General features: G+C 35.3%; 1 protein-coding gene across 2 annotated transcripts in view; it reads left to right on the forward strand.

The window, feature by feature from the left end:
- vps8 (VPS8 subunit of CORVET complex) overlaps positions 1-16,044 on the forward strand; it is a 345,245-nt gene that overhangs the window by 64,259 nt on the left and 264,942 nt on the right. For both annotated transcript variants that reach the window (XM_088930095.1, XM_088930096.1), the window contains exons 21-24: positions 1,016-1,238; positions 5,873-5,962; positions 12,621-12,672; positions 14,851-14,893. In XM_088930095.1, the coding sequence (XP_088786221.1) occupies positions 1,016-1,238; positions 5,873-5,962; positions 12,621-12,672; positions 14,851-14,893 (408 nt within the window). The remainder of the gene's footprint in view (positions 1-1,015; positions 1,239-5,872; positions 5,963-12,620; positions 12,673-14,850; positions 14,894-16,044) is intronic.

Below are 16,044 nucleotides of genomic sequence, written 5' to 3' on the forward strand. Positions count from 1 at the left end.
TCTGCATGGGAGAGTTGTCAGAAGAAAAACCTTTCAATGACTATCACAAAACACCTGAAAACTTAAAGCATGCACAACAAAACCTTGATCAACAAAGTTCTGTGTACTGATTAAATGAAAATTTTACTTTTTTTGCCACAACTGTAGAAGATACATTTAGAGAAAAAATGGGTGAAGTGTTTGAAGAAAAGTCATTAAGCATGGGGGGAGATCTATTATGTTTTGGGGTTGTGTGGCAGCCAGTGATACAGGAAATATTGTGTGGGTGAATGGAGAATGGATTCAACTAAATATCAACAAATCTTGAAGTTAATGTTCCAGAGTCAGAGAAGAAGTTGGAGCTGTAAAGAGGTTGTACGTTTCAGCGTGACATTGATCCATAAAATACCATCAAAATCAAAATACCTGATCAAAATCAACCATGAAGTACAAAACGTAAGGTTTTGGAGTTGCCTTCACAATCTTTTTAAAAATCTGAAACATACAGTGCATGCAAGAAGACCTCTGAGAAGAGTTCTGCAAGGAAGAGTGGGAAAAAATTCCTAAAGCAAGAATAGAAAGATACTTAGCAGGCTTTTTGCGAGAAGTGTTTTTAGTATTGACAGGGTGCCCAAACTTTTTCACGTGCCCTATTCACCTTTTATGATCTTAAATATCTACAAAACTATAGATACTAATCATGCATTAATATTTGCAGAAAGATGTCAGTTTTAAGTTTGTGCCATGCAGAGGTTGTGCCAACCACTGAAATATTAAGTTTAACTAGGGGTACCTAAACATTTGCACACAACTGTACCTTCCAGCTTATTTCTTTGTTCTTTACTCTTTACCTTATTTATATAGTTTGTCATTTACTATATAATTTATTTATATAACAGTTCCTTATGTTAAGTATGGAAAGGTTTGTGTGGTGTATAGAATGACTTCCATTAGTGTAGTGTTACTGTATGTGCTTCTTCTCCTGTGACACCTTAGATATTTGCTAAAAGGATTAACTGCATTGTTTCCTGCATAGGGACCTACTCTTTGACCAAATCTACCCCAAGCTGGTAGAGAACTCGGTTGCCCGGGGAGTGTTCCTGGAGTGTCTAGAACCATACATCCTCAGCGACCGACTGAATGGCCTCACCGTCCATGTCATGAAGGACCTGCTCTCTCACTTCCAGGACAATGGAATGATGGACAGTGTGGAAAACTGCCTGGTCCACATGGACATCACCAGCCTAGACATCCAGCAGGTCAGTGTTCTCTGGTTAGCCCCCTGCTCGTATACACCACATTTCTGTTCTCACCTTTACTCAGTGTTTTGGATCAAGGTGTTGTTTTGGACCTGTACCTTGAATGATTAATAATAATTGCTTAAACTCATATAGCACTTTTCTGGATATTCCACTCAAAGTGCTTTACAGGTAACGGGGACTCCCCTCCACCACCACCAGTGTGCATTATCCACCTGGATTATGCGACGACAGCCATAGTGCACCAGAACGGTCACCACACATCAGCTATAAGTGGAGAGGAGAGCAGAGTGACAAAGCCAGTTCATAGTTGGGGATTATTAGGAGGTCATGCTTGTCAATGGGAAATTTAACCAGGAACACCGCAGTAACACCCCTACTCTTTTCAAGAAACACCCTGGGTTTTTAAATAACCATAGAAAGTCAGGAACGTGGTTTTTACGTCTCATTCAAAGGATGGCGCATTTTTACAGCATAGTGTCCCCGTCACCCACTGGCCCCTCTAACACCTCTTCCAGCAGCTACCTTAGTTTTTCCCAGGAGGTCACCATCCAGGTACTGACCAGGCTCATACCTGCTTAGCTTCAGTGGGTCGTCAGTTGTGAGTTGCAGGGTGATATGGCTAATCGATTATCATTGCTTTCTCTTAATGCTACCGTTGTTGGTAAATTATTTAGTAATTTTCTTACAGTTAAAACCTTTCACCAATGTGAATCATCATTATTAAATACAGTACAACCTTTGTACTGGAACTTCATAAGCGTATAGAATATTTCGGGATTTACAATCATTGCATTCTTACATCATTGTCTTGTATTGTTTTATAAATATGGAAATTATTTTTTAACTTTTTATTTAACGATGAAAGGATTTACAAATACAACATATGCAAAGTTAAATAATTTACTGCTTGCATCTTTCTTTTTATGATTATATAATTAACTATTTACATTATTCTGTCATAGATAGGAGGTTACATCTAGCAATATAATCAGCAAAAACGCAACAAAAAACCAACAATTTAGACAAAAGACTGCTTCATTCTCATTCACAGAAGAAAATCAAGTCTCAATGGAGCCACTAACCCAATCCAGGCTTGCCAGTATTTTCTAAACCTTTCCGCTTGTAACCTAAGAGAAAGGGTGATCTTTTCCATTATATAAGTCTCTTTCACAACATTGACCCATTGTTCTGGTATTGGGTTTTTTTAGTGAATCATTGTCTTGTGATAGTTTTCTTACTGGCAGCTGAATAAGAATTTATCTGGCCTTTGCTTCCATGTAGTCAAAAATAAAATTACTCAAATACATGAATAAGCAGCCGCCTGAAAATAATTTCATGATGTCATAAACAGTACAAGTGTGTGTGGATTTAGTGCAATGCAGAGTATACGTGCTTATAAAGCTTCATTTTCAATATAACGAATCGTCAGTGTTGAGTGAGTCATTTATGTTCAGTGGCATAAATGAACGGAAGAATTGAGAGCAGTTTGGGTTTTTAATTTAACATCCTTAAAGAAATCCTGCTTATTCAGCACTAACTCACACAACTGCAATTGTTACTGAGCTGGGGAAATCAAAACCAAGTGTTTCAAAACAGTCTTTACCAAGGCTAGTCACCTATTACACCTATCTGAACTCAATCATTAGATGAAACGAGCTTTGAATGCTAGTCAGCTGGGCACATCTGTATTTACACTGACCAGTCCTGTTAAACCTGAATCCCTCTATTACATATGCCAGTTCATAGGGTCACAAGACTCTTGATTAGCTACATGTTCCATTTTAACTGTTTGGTTTCCAGGCTAAACTTAGTTCCTACAGTTTGGTTTACATTGTTCTTGAAAGCCCTATATTTATGTCATTATTAAACCCCTATCCATAAATCTCAATCATCGTTCTTTATTATTTCCACTTACATTGCTGCTTTATTTTAAAAAAGGTAACACTTTACTTCTGCAGTTCCTCCTTACCAACACACATGCTTTTGTACCTCTGTGTTTTCAGAAGTGAGTTTCTCTGCTTTTGAGCTGTTGCTCTGTTTGTGTTATGACTGGATCTTTAGGCTCAGCTGGTTATTCGCTTGGACCTTTACACACAAGTCCATTAGGATTGTGCAGGCTGACGGGTGCAAGTGCCTGTGATTGATTCTGTAATCAGAGCTCAGCGCAGCCCTGGCTGGACCATTCTATAACAAAGATGGAAAGGGGGACAGAGCACCCAGCTGCCTCTCTGCCCAGTTACCCAGCGCACTCATGACATGAGAAATGATATAGATTAGCCTCAGATAAGTTCTGCAAATTGCACAGCTGGGAAAGCTGTTATGTATTATTGTGGATATTGAGAGATCTGTTTAACTCTTCTTGACCTGAGATGTGGCTATAGCCACAGAATGAAGTATGAAATACTGTGGCAGGAAATGTCCACTAAAACATGAGATCATGGAATGTGTAATATTATTGAAGGACTGCTAATTGCTTATATTATCACTAATATAATTACAGGTAAATATACAAATGAGGGAAAAACTACCATTGTGGCTGGACACACTGATGTTAAATACTAGCTTTCTAGTTTTTGTTCTAGCTTCTAAATCATTATATAGACTTTTCCTTAGTGTGTTTACTTAATATTGATATCAAACAGTTGATCATTTGTGATTAACTGTTCTTTACCTTAAAAGTAAAATATGAAAGACTTATTGAATTATATACACATTCATGTACAAATGTAGGAGATTAAAATAATAATACCTGTCCTACCATTAATACATTATCCACTGTAATAGTGGCTTAATCAGAAATAGAAATCAGATCCCATACTTCTAATGTTCCTGAACTCACGCCTTTCCATCTAGATAAGGTGCCTTCTTCAGATGAAGATCTGAAGCAAACAGTATTAGACAGTAAAAAACATAAAGTTCACCTGCTTTTCAAAAAGTAAATCAGAAATATTTGGGATCAAGATTGTAGACTTCCAAAGTATGCCCACAAAGCACAGTCAGACCTTGTATTTATGAACTTACAAATATTTGCATAAATGTAATCTCGAAATTTCAGCAAAATACAAATGGGCTTCAAGTCTGCTTCAGAAAAGGAAAATAAATTGCTAAAATATCATCAACAGCTGCAAAAGATCAAAGACCGTGCCAGTAAATTTGCATTCAGCAGAGGTTCAGTAAAAACGATATATAGATAACTGCAGTCCCTACAGAATGAGCCTTTCATATGATTTCTGGAAACAGAGTAGGTGAAGTAACAGAAGTAATATGGGTGATTTTGTCCAGAGCTCCAAACTTATCCTGTAATGCCACAAGAACTTAGTTTCTTTAGGAGATTGAGATTGGCATGAGCTGTGTAGTTTAACGAGATATTTAAGGAAAGGTCTCAATCCCACCAGCCTCTCCTGATTGGTGCTTCTCCTTTGAGCTGTTCCATTCCTCTAATTTGGAAAAATTAGCAGTTTTTTTGTAATGCCAGTACAGTTGAAACGGACCTCTTGCTATCAAACTAAGTTGACTGAATATCAACATATGACGTTGATTATTACCTGTATCTTTCATGCTGTATAGTCTGGGGGCACTTTCATTTTCAAATTGATTACTCCAAGAACTGTACCTTTGTTTCAAGCATCTGTTTCAGATAATGATGTGTCCCTGCCTAACATAAACATGCAAAAGGATAGAGTGAGAAACTCTTTAGATTACATCTTCAGTTTAAAATAATCATGACACATGAAGTATTATGACATGCTAGTTAAATCTTTTTTAAGAAAATACAAGTGTTTTCTAATGTTTCCCTTTTAAGACTACAGCCACATCTTGTGATTCCATTGAGATATTAGAGACTGATTTAATTTTACAATTCACAGAAACACACAATTCTGTTAATCAAATGCAAAGCATCCAATCCCCACACCTCCCCTGATAGACCTGAGAAAGCAAAACAGCAAACAAAATAAATAAAAATTGCAGGCATTATTAAGTCTTTACATTTCCTTACCATCTCTAGGCATCCCTGGCTTGTTGGTCTTGTGGTTTAGTGACTGGTAAAACTGGTTTTCTTTAATTTCCTTATGACATTCACACTTTTGCTACAGTAGCTTTACATAACGGAGATTCATCCATGTCATTACTACATTTATTATTAATATAAATGTAATATTTAACATACTGGAAAATATCAAATTAATAAAAATGTCAATATATTGTACATATTATTTTTATTATTAGAAACAGGGGCATAGGTGTTGTTTTAATGTTGGTGCTCACAGACCACTCATCCTCAAAAATAATATATGCTTGAGGAATATTGAGGGAAATAACAGTGTCTCATAGTTTAGACAGTACTCTCATCAGATATCCAGCATAGCAAATTGTTGCAGTCAGTAGGAAGACATGTTAACCTATGGATTAATAATAAATAAAGATATACTAAAACAAGCAAAGGTAAGAGTGACAATGAACAGTTTTAGTAGTTTACCAAGTATTGTGAATTGCCTTAAAGGCCTTCCATGTGTCTTTGGCACAATTTTGTTGATCACAAATCTTAAAACATCACAGGAATGCTTAGTGTCCATCATGTAACAATGTGATTTATTAAAGATTGAGTATTGACTAATCATGTTTGCTTTCAGGTGGTAAAATTATGTTGGGAAAACCAGCTTTATGATGCCATGATTTATGTCTATAACAGTGGAATGAATGACTACATCAGTCCGATGGAGGTAAGTAATTCTTTAATAAATTTATTAAAAGTTTCATCCGTAGAGATCAGTTCTATTTTAACATAGAATGATTGGATGTTTTGTGCTTTCTGAAATATGAACACCTTTAAAATACCAGTCATGCAGTGTGTGGCAAATCTAAATTGGGTTGAAAATATTTTTTTTCAAATATTGAAACTGTTTGTACAAACTTATTTGCAGAAGCATATTCAGTTGAAACATGACTCTACTTTTTTTACAACTGGTTTTAGCATTTTCATTTACTCGCACCTTCACCTCAGTATGTAATGGCCATTCTAAAATTCCACTTGGAGCAGAGTGTGAGAATACCTTGGAAGGAGAACCCAGCCAGATGGATGAAGTTTTTTAGTAGTATGAAAAAAAGGGAAACTTGCATCCCAACTTCTCTCCAGATTTTGCAGCTGCCATTTCCCAAAGTTATAGGTATGCTGAAAGCTTGAGTGTTATCTTTTGACCCATTAAGTTGAGAAAAGAGGAGTCTGAATACCTTTTCATTCTCAGAAAAGGTCATGTTTTCATTTCACGTGCCTATGATGTTGAATGCTCCCTTATTGAACAGCTTGAAGACCATTTATTATCCTGTTGTCTTTTTCAATGCAATCACTGAAGCCTTAAGTGTGTTTCCTTTGAGCCAGTGATTGCCAATAACCTTTAATCTTTAAAATTTCTCTCTAGCTTTTGAAGAATATTTACAGCAAGTCTGAGAGGTTCGCTAATACAAGCCTCCACTATTGAAAGTAAATGGATGTTCTGTAGAGCAGCCAGTGATAAAAGCTTGGAGAAAATGCAGTGTAAGAATTATGGGACTGGGGGGGGGTTGGATAATTTGCAATGGATTGAGTTAAGCCTTACAAAAAGAAAGTGTGTAACTAGTTCTTAGTTCAGGAAACACAAGAATTCATTTTAAGAGAGACAAGGAACAGGGTTTATACAAAGATGACTGAGGACTTTTGAAGATACAGGTTTAAAGCAGAATGAATGAGAATCCCCAGCTTCTCTGCAAGTTTATTTAGAATAAGTTTTTATGCACTTACGTGGGCGTCTTTCCAATGGAAAGATCCACTGCCTTAATGATCTTTTTCAAAGCTGGCTTTTCACATTACAGGCGTGGAAAGCAAATTCATAAAATCAGACAGGCAAGCAACATTTTTGAAAAACTGATGCTTCTCCTTTGATTAATCAATATCGTCAGCTATTATGCATGAACAATCTGGACATTGGGAGAAAAAGATTAAATTGTCCAATCAAAGATTGACATTTACAAGTTTAAGATCATGCTTGCTTTGTTAATGGCCAGAGCTTTAAAAAGTTCCTCAATAGAAAAGCAAATGAAGGCCCTTATTGTTAGTTAATGTTGATAAGAAATTCTTATTTAAAAAAGGAGACAGAAAGCACTGTGTGTGTGAGGTTTCACAGGTGGTTTATCACATTATGTCTGCTCATTGGTTTCAAATTGTCAAAGGTCAAAGAAAAAATAAGATATGATAGATGAACACTGTAGCATAAATTTATTTTTTTTTAAATTATCTGGCTTTACTGTAATGTTAACTCAGCTAGTCACACATTAAAATGTATCTCTGGAAAAATAATAAAAATGTGTTGAGGTGTCATTGAAATCTATGATGTTAAAGTAGTTCTTGTTATTGGAACTGAAAGATTGAGTTGAGGGACAGTGATATGTTTACAGGGAGCTAGTCAGAAGCAGTTATTTGAGATGGCTAATGCACTTTTAAATTGCATAAAAAGTTGGGCCTTTTTTGCAAAACTTTTTTTTTTCTGAAAAAGTCAAGAGAACAAAATAAGATCCTGACAATAAAACACCTCAGACAATATTTTATTTTTTGAGTTTGCTTTCTAGTTTTTGCAGACATTTAACATTTAGCACAAAAAAGAGCATAGTTTGAGCATTTAAGTTTTTAAAATAATTAACTTATGCATCATTGCATCATTTGTAATTTAGCAAAATGGAAAGGGGTTGAATAATTTTGCGTGCACATTTTGTACAAATCAGTAGTGTTTTTATTCTGCTGTATCTCCAGTTGCTGCAGTTGCTGCAGTATCTGAATGGCTGTGAATGGTGTGCATTCTGAATGGTGTGCATTCTGAATGGCTGGATCTGTATACTGTGTAAAAGGGTAGTAGGTTCTGACAAGTTCAGTTCTTGTCTAGAAATCATTCTCCAGAAAGCAGTAGGGAATAATAATGTCACCTGACCAGTTGGAGAACTAGGACATTATGGTGTGAGATCAGAGAAGTCTGATTCTGATGAGAGTAAATAGAGATGCTGCCCAGCATTTTATAGAGCATTTTCATCTGCTTTCTTGTGTAACTGAATGGGATAAAGTAATCTTTTTTTTTCATCTCGATAAACAGGTTTCCCACTCCCCCGCAATTAAGCATATAACTGATCAAGACAGATAACCAGAACTGTACTATATTTCTTACACCAGACATCTTTTTTTATCCATTTTCCATTTTTTTTTGTTCCAGTGTGTGTCATATAGACCAGTTTGTCTACTGTAGCTCTGCTGGAACTCAGAATGTCATCTGTCTGCAATGATTTGTTTTCCAAATCTGATACATATATTTGTTTTCATTTACCTTCAGTTACTCATATTTTAATATTCTTACTTTTGTGACTGAATGCTTTATGTGCTCAGATACTTGTAAAAATGCTATGCAGTGTGACTTCAGAAAAACTGCATTCACCTCATGTAAAATGTAAAGGAAAAATAAAGTGCAACCCAGCTGGGGCAGCCACAGGGCATGCGGTGAAGTATTAATAAACATTCTTCTTCAGTGCAGAACAGTGAATTTGACAAAATTGACTGTGATCTGACCTTCTTTAAGTGAAGGGGGGGTTGAACAGTGTTGCAGAGTTGATCATATTCTGCATCCAAAAGAAAAATTCAATTATAGTTACAGGAAATCCATCATATTTTCATGAAGAAAATGGCATACAATCATTTTTAAATGATGTGCGCTGACATGTTATTAAACAGACATGACACAGATACATGATTCATTATTGTGATCAAGATTTGTCATCAGTACTGCCAACTGTAAAATGCACAGGTGAGGTACCTCACCAGAGGCTTAACCAGCAAAGGTGCTTGCCGATGCACAGCTGGTTGTGCCGTGCTGAGTTTTGGGTGGGATTAGTCAGTGAAGGCTCTCTTGGCTCTCGAGTTGCAGACATGGTGTCTGTGTGGGCCGGATCCACTGAGCCTCAGGTCAGGAGAATGTGCAGCTTGTGATCTGTTAAAAGACAAGTGACTCGAAAGCAGACAGATCAGATGAGTTTCCTTGCACTTTCTTGTTCTCCCATGTTTGAGGCTGCAGGATTCATTGCTGCCAGCCGAGATGTAAACAACATGCAATTGGCTATTACAAGTTGGGGTTGGTATAACAAAAAATAGTAGTTCAGGTGGGTAGCTGCGTCAGCATGCGTAGGCTGCAAAGGAACAAGTAATAGGTTTATTCCATGCTGAAAAAAAGAAGAGAGAAAACACAACGTTTTGGCCGTGGAGCCTTCTTCAGGTGTGGCACACCTGAAGAAGGTTCCACGGCCGAAACGTTGTGTTTTCTCTCTTCTTTTTTTCAGCATGGAATAAACCTATTACTTGTTCCATAACAAAAAATAATTGGTTATGCATTTTTTATTCAGAGGTTAGTAGCATCTGTTAGAAGTAACACAAGCTGTACACTCTATGTATAATGCAGCTTTGCATCCGGTTGCAGACGGTGTCTTGTGAGAGTGTGTCCCATTCCTCTTGTAGAAGCTAGACAGGCATGTATCTGTTCCCTGGTCTCTAAACAGGTAATCTCAGCTTAACACATGTTCAATGGGGCTTAAGTCTAGTGAGTTGGACATGCAAGTGTAAATGCCACATTCTAATCTCACTACAAAAACATGAAGACATACAGGACTTTGTCCCGCTGGCATGTTGTCACACCAGAAATGAGGGCAAGTTACAGTCTTACAGTCAGGTTTCCATCGAACACTTCATGCAACCTGTCATTTGTGGTGCAGTGGCGAGACAGAAATAAAGAATGATAATAAAGAATGATAATAGGTGAATCTTGGCAAAGTGTCATAGTTTCCCAGATCATGACTTATCACTGATTGGCTGGAATGTCATGCCAAATTAGAAATTGTTGTAAAAATACCACACAAATTAGTACCAACATACTGGTGGCACAAAGACATTGTGTTTTATAAATAAGATTTATAAGGTCATTTTTGTTTTTGTTTTTTATTTTCACCAAGGTTAACATGCAACATGATAAATCATGATAAAGATCTCATCTTCTTTGCCCAGTTAACTTCTATTCTATTCAGTTAACTAACTATTCAGGTGATATAATGATATATCAGGTGATATAATATTATGAAATAGTCAAGAGTCCCTTGACTGCTATAATAAAAATGGTTAATTGAATAAAAGCAGTTAATCAGTATCCAAAAAATTGTATAATTAATTTGTTTTAGGAACATACATGCCTAGTTAAAGATTTTAGTTTCTTTTGGTACTTATTATAACTTATATGTTATAACTTATTATGAATGTTTCAAGGACGAGGGAAAGATTATAGGATCTGTAGAGTTGAATTTTGAGAAGGCCCCATAATGTGGCCAGAGCTGAGAGATTCAGAGCTGCTGTCCCAGCTGAAATTTAAAATTACCTCTTTATTATTCTGAAGGACATATTTGAAAACTTTAGCCTGCATACATTCCACCACTTACAAGGTCAATATTTTCTTCCGGATTTTTTTATACCTCAGGCCTTGTTAATCTCTTTGTGATTCTGGTGTTTCCTGGGATTCACCTCTACTCCCTCACAACTATTGGATCTATTTAATAATATCTGTTTAATTAGGGTTTGCTTCCACATAAGTACACAGTTACACATATTCTTCTTTCCCACAGAATTAAGCCCCTCTCTGTGTTATCGGTTTAAAATTTAGAGTTGAAAAGGCGGAACCTTACTTCAGATTGGAAGGTGATCTTCCAGTGATTTAAAAAATTAGTTTACCGTCTTGTATAATTCAGGTCATATGCTGCTTGATTTATGATTTATGAGATCAGATTATGTTACAAATAGACCCTACTTAACAACTCTGTACATCCAGGATAATTGTCACTTATTTACTTGTTTTGGGATTTTGAAAAATGTGTAATATGTGGGGTTTGTGTTGTGTTATATATAAAGTACAATTCTCCTCCAGTCCCCTGAAGTTCTTTAACTCTCTGAAGTATCTCAGTTAACACATTCAAAGATTGACAAGGAATATTCTTAGCAGGAATGGCTGCAGCAAATAAATATTTTCTGAAGAAATGGATAGAGCGTGCTATTTCTTTTTTGTGTATTTTTGGTTAGGATATTTACATGATATTTTGCTTCTAGAAAGGTCCATAGCATGGCAGCACTCAGCCACTATCATTATGTTGACAGCTTGCATCACTGCTGTTGAGATACAATTCAGATTCTTTGTATAGTATGTTTATCCCCCTTTTTTATTCCTATTTTTTACTAAAACATTGTAAAGTACATTGTGTTTTGCTAGATAAAGTCTGTATGGTCAGATTTATTCTGTAATTGCTTTCATGTTTTCTCCCCTTTGGGGAGGTTGGAGCTTAAATAAAAATATAATGTTAAAAAACTAACACATTTATTTCCATTTTATTAAATAATGAAATAATAAGATAAATTAATGTTAACTGGGGTATTAAACTTTTGTTTAACAAAAACTGTGCTCCAGTTGTTGTTGCATAATACTGTACCTTGTCCATTTATATTTTAAGTGCTGGAAAATAAAATGTTTTTATATACATTTAAAAAATCTTTTATTTTTGGATTAAGATAAAAACTGTCTACAAAGGACACTGCATGCATTTAATCTTCAGGTGCAGGCATCTGGGGCTAAAAGAGATAATCCAACAAATTCTGCTGATTTGTGTTATTCTTGATAACGGTTACTATCTTTAAGTCCACTCAAACATGCTGAGCTTACTGGGTCTACAGTCCCCTGTAGGGAAAAGAATTGGGTATGAGATCATAACTATCTCCGTAGGATGTAGGTATGACTCAAATGGAACCTCGAATCAAATGGTACACATTTTTCATTTTACACATTTTTCTTTTGTTAATGTAGGACTCTGTTTTAGTCTTAGCTACATATTGTTCACCACAAGCCAAATTTACCATATAAAATTCCACTGTAGAAATATTTAAGCAGTAATTTCCTTTTGGAAAATGCAGCAAAATGTGCTTTTTATTATTCCATAGCCTTTTATCTGTGGTTCTGTTGTGTTTTTTAAGAAAAACAATGAGCACTATTTTCTGTATTAATACCACAAGAAGGAATCGTCTGTTGCAAGTCAGCTCTGCCTGTCAGAGCAACCCCAGGCTCAACTGTGATGTCTGTGCTATGTGTCACATCACTAGTTTAGCCATTTGGGAGATCATGCTATTACTTTCTGAAAAAGCTGTTAAAGGTTTACTAACTTTTGTTTTTGAAAACATGAAGCTGTTGTAACTCTTCAAGCAGACATTGATGGCTATTTTTTACAAGTGGACTATGAAAATATGTATTATATATTTTGCTCCTTATCTGTAATTATGTTATTTTTCAGAAACTGTTCCAGGTAATTGCTCCCCCACTACAAGCAGGCAAATCTCTCTCAGGTAAATCTGCAGTTTTCTTACCAATAACCAACTCCTTGTTCTGTGAATATTAATTTCCTGGAAACGATTTGAAATGTTTTTGCAAATTTTCATATAATCAAGAGATGATTTGACCTCATTAATATATTGTTGAATAAGCCCAGAATTTGTATTATACTTTGAAGAAACCAAAACCCATGGAATGGCAATCCTCTATGGCAACAGAATTTTAAGAGAATGATTGACATGGATTTCTAAAAGACAGATGTTTTTTTTTTCCTCATTTGAACAAGCAACAGTAGCAGTAGCTACAAACAAAGCTTATGACATGGTATATTTACATCTTCAGAAGGCTTTTGATCATTTAAATATTTTTTCTGTTTCAGGCAGTAGGCATCCATGGTACTGTGTATTTGGACCTGGTTAATGAATAGGAAACAAAGAGTATAAATACATAGGGTAAATGCTTTGACTGAGACAATGTAATTGGTGGAGTAGCACAATGATCTGTATTAGGTACACTGCTGTTCTTTATGTAAATGATCTAGATTCTCCTATTATCAGTAAATCAGTGAAGTTTGCAGATTGCAGGATGAGTAGAAACTGTACAAACTGCAAAAATACAAAATAATTATAGAAAGAATTTAAGACTGGGTAAACAACTGGTGAGTGACAGAGGGGTGTTATGCAGGTAGCAAAACATAAACTATAGTTACAAAATAGGAAACACAGAGCTTGAAGATGCTATACATGAGAATGTTTATGTAAGTGCAGTATTTTCAAATCACAGGCATTTTGGGGGTAAGCAATACAAAAGCTACAAGAATGTTTAATATATAGTTAATATAATAGAATTTAAATAAAGGGATATTAACTACAGTAGAAGCACATGTAGATTACTGTATACGGTTTTGGTCACAAAGATAGGAGAAAGTAAATGCTGCTCTGACATCAGATACATTATAATTATGAAAGCAGATATATTCCTGCACTAAAATGATTGTCATACACTGACAGGCTAAAAAAACTTTTTGTCATTTACCGACTAGACTTCTCTACCATTGGAGCTGATTCAAGCTCTCAAATTCCCCTAAGGCATTGTGTAAATAATTCCTCTGAGAACCAACAGTGCACATTAACTAGATGACACAGGTGCAAATTATGAGGGAAGAGCATTTAAAATTGAGAACAAATAGCATTTATTTACATAAAGGATTGCAGGAATATGGAACAGACCACTCAGCCATGTTGTTGAAGCTGATATCCTTCAAAACACACCTGAAGGACATTCCTGCTCCCTTTAAATGAAAAAAAGGGAGTGAATGGATGACCACTTCTTTTTGTAACCATTCTTATCTCCTTAAAATAAACTAAGATTCTAGTGAATTTCTTCATATCCTGGGGTTTTCCTTGTCCTTGAGATGAGATGGAGAGGCGATAAAATTATGTCAATAACTGATTGCGATTCACCATATTTATTTTGTTTAAAATATTGGAAAAGAAATATGTGTGGATAGTGGTTTTGTGATAGTGGGGTAGATATTAAAATAAAGAAATGCTATTACTTAGCATTTTATTCTAACGCAGAGAAGGTTTTAAACTATTTAATCTGAGCAGTGTCTGACTTCTTTTGGCAAACAGTTCAAGTTAGCCAGCTTCTGCATCTTTGTTGCTGGCAAATTTATTTCTACTCTGAAGATAATTCTGTGGAATTCAGGAAATAAATGTAAAAGCACCACAGTCCTAAAACACTGTGAAAACTGAAGAAAAAAAAACTGATATTTACCAATATACTTAGCAATATGTGATGTCTGTGATGGAATATTCAGCTTACCAGAACTCACACATACAAGCTGCTGACCCATATGTTGTTTTATTTCATTTCATATTGTGTTTCTATTTAAATGTTTTACATTGTGTTTCAATTTTACACTGTATGCTAACTGCTTTTGTGAAATTTGTTTCTGAATGCACATCTTACAGCTTATGTGAGAAGAAAAAAAACGCATAAATCAAAGTAATTATTGGATTTCTGGTGGTTTTTTTTTGTTAAAATGTGTACAGAACATTTATGTGCTAGAACAGTTAGCCCACATATTATCAAATAATTCAATGATTGGAATATTAGTGTGTGTGCATAAAGTTGTTTACCAGTGAAAATACTATATTTCAATAAGCATAATTTTGTCTCTCTTACAGATGACCAAATCATAATGGGCAATAAGCTACTGGTATACATAAGGTAAAACAAATTGTTTACTGTTTATGTGACTCCATTATAATCGTTTAGCATTTTCAATCCGTAGGCATAAACAGTGCTACTTATCCTCAGATCTCTACCAGGTACCACTAATAACATGTATTTAAATACCTTTTTAACTTTGCTAGTTAAGAACATAGTCAAAGCTAATTAATAGTAATCCAGATCTACATTTGAAGGACAGGAGTTAGGATCCACAGACTGAAATATAAATAATGGTTTTGGTTTTGTGAAATATAGCCCATCACAAAGCTTGCTGACTCTCCAGACCTCAGCCCTTACAATCTCTTTCTGACTGTGTCTCTGTCCGGTCAAGATCACATACTCATAGAATGGACACTCAGCTGAATGCCATGATGCATATCATTAATGGAATGCTATCCTTCACCCCAGAACTCCCCTGGTTCTCTGTCATAGCAAACATCACTCTACACTCTTTGATTCGCATATAATCCATACAGTTCTCAATAAGGTCCAAAATGCTTCTCACCTGCCAATACATGAGAACATAATAATAATAATAATTATTATTATTATTTTATTTTAGAGAACAGATAAAACCGTTTTATATACAGATAACATTGCACAGCACTCCTATAATACATATTTACCAATATACATCACACATGAAAATATAGTCTGTTCTTATCTGTTCCCTTAATATTTTGCAATGTCTCCAACATTAAGAATTTTCCCCAGTATGGTGTGCCATCTGCCTCGGAGTAATAAATAACCTAACTGTTTTTCCCAGCAAAACTCTCTCCATATGTGAGTTCAACTCTATTGAAATTTTGCAAATTGTAAACCACTGTTCATTTGAAATCCTAACTTTACTTTCTTTTTAACATACACTGTAGAATGTGATTTATTTTCCATAAAACCTTTATATACTCTAGATATAATACCCATACTTGATTTTTACTTGTAAGGTTCCAAAACTACTTATACCACCGCATCATCAACAATATCTAGTTCCTGCTTTTTAATATCGCTATTAAAATAGTGGCAGACTAGGAGGTGATTCTGTTTTAAAAAACTGAAAGCTTTGTAACTGTTTTTATTACATTATAGTATAAAACGCTGTTATTCCTTTTGCTATCCAAACTTTAAATTATCATCTCATTTTTTTGGTT

This window comes from Atractosteus spatula, chromosome 13 (genome assembly GCF_055471065.1).
Source record: "Atractosteus spatula isolate fAtrSpa1 chromosome 13, fAtrSpa1.hap1, whole genome shotgun sequence".
NCBI lineage: Eukaryota > Metazoa > Chordata > Actinopteri > Semionotiformes > Lepisosteidae > Atractosteus > Atractosteus spatula.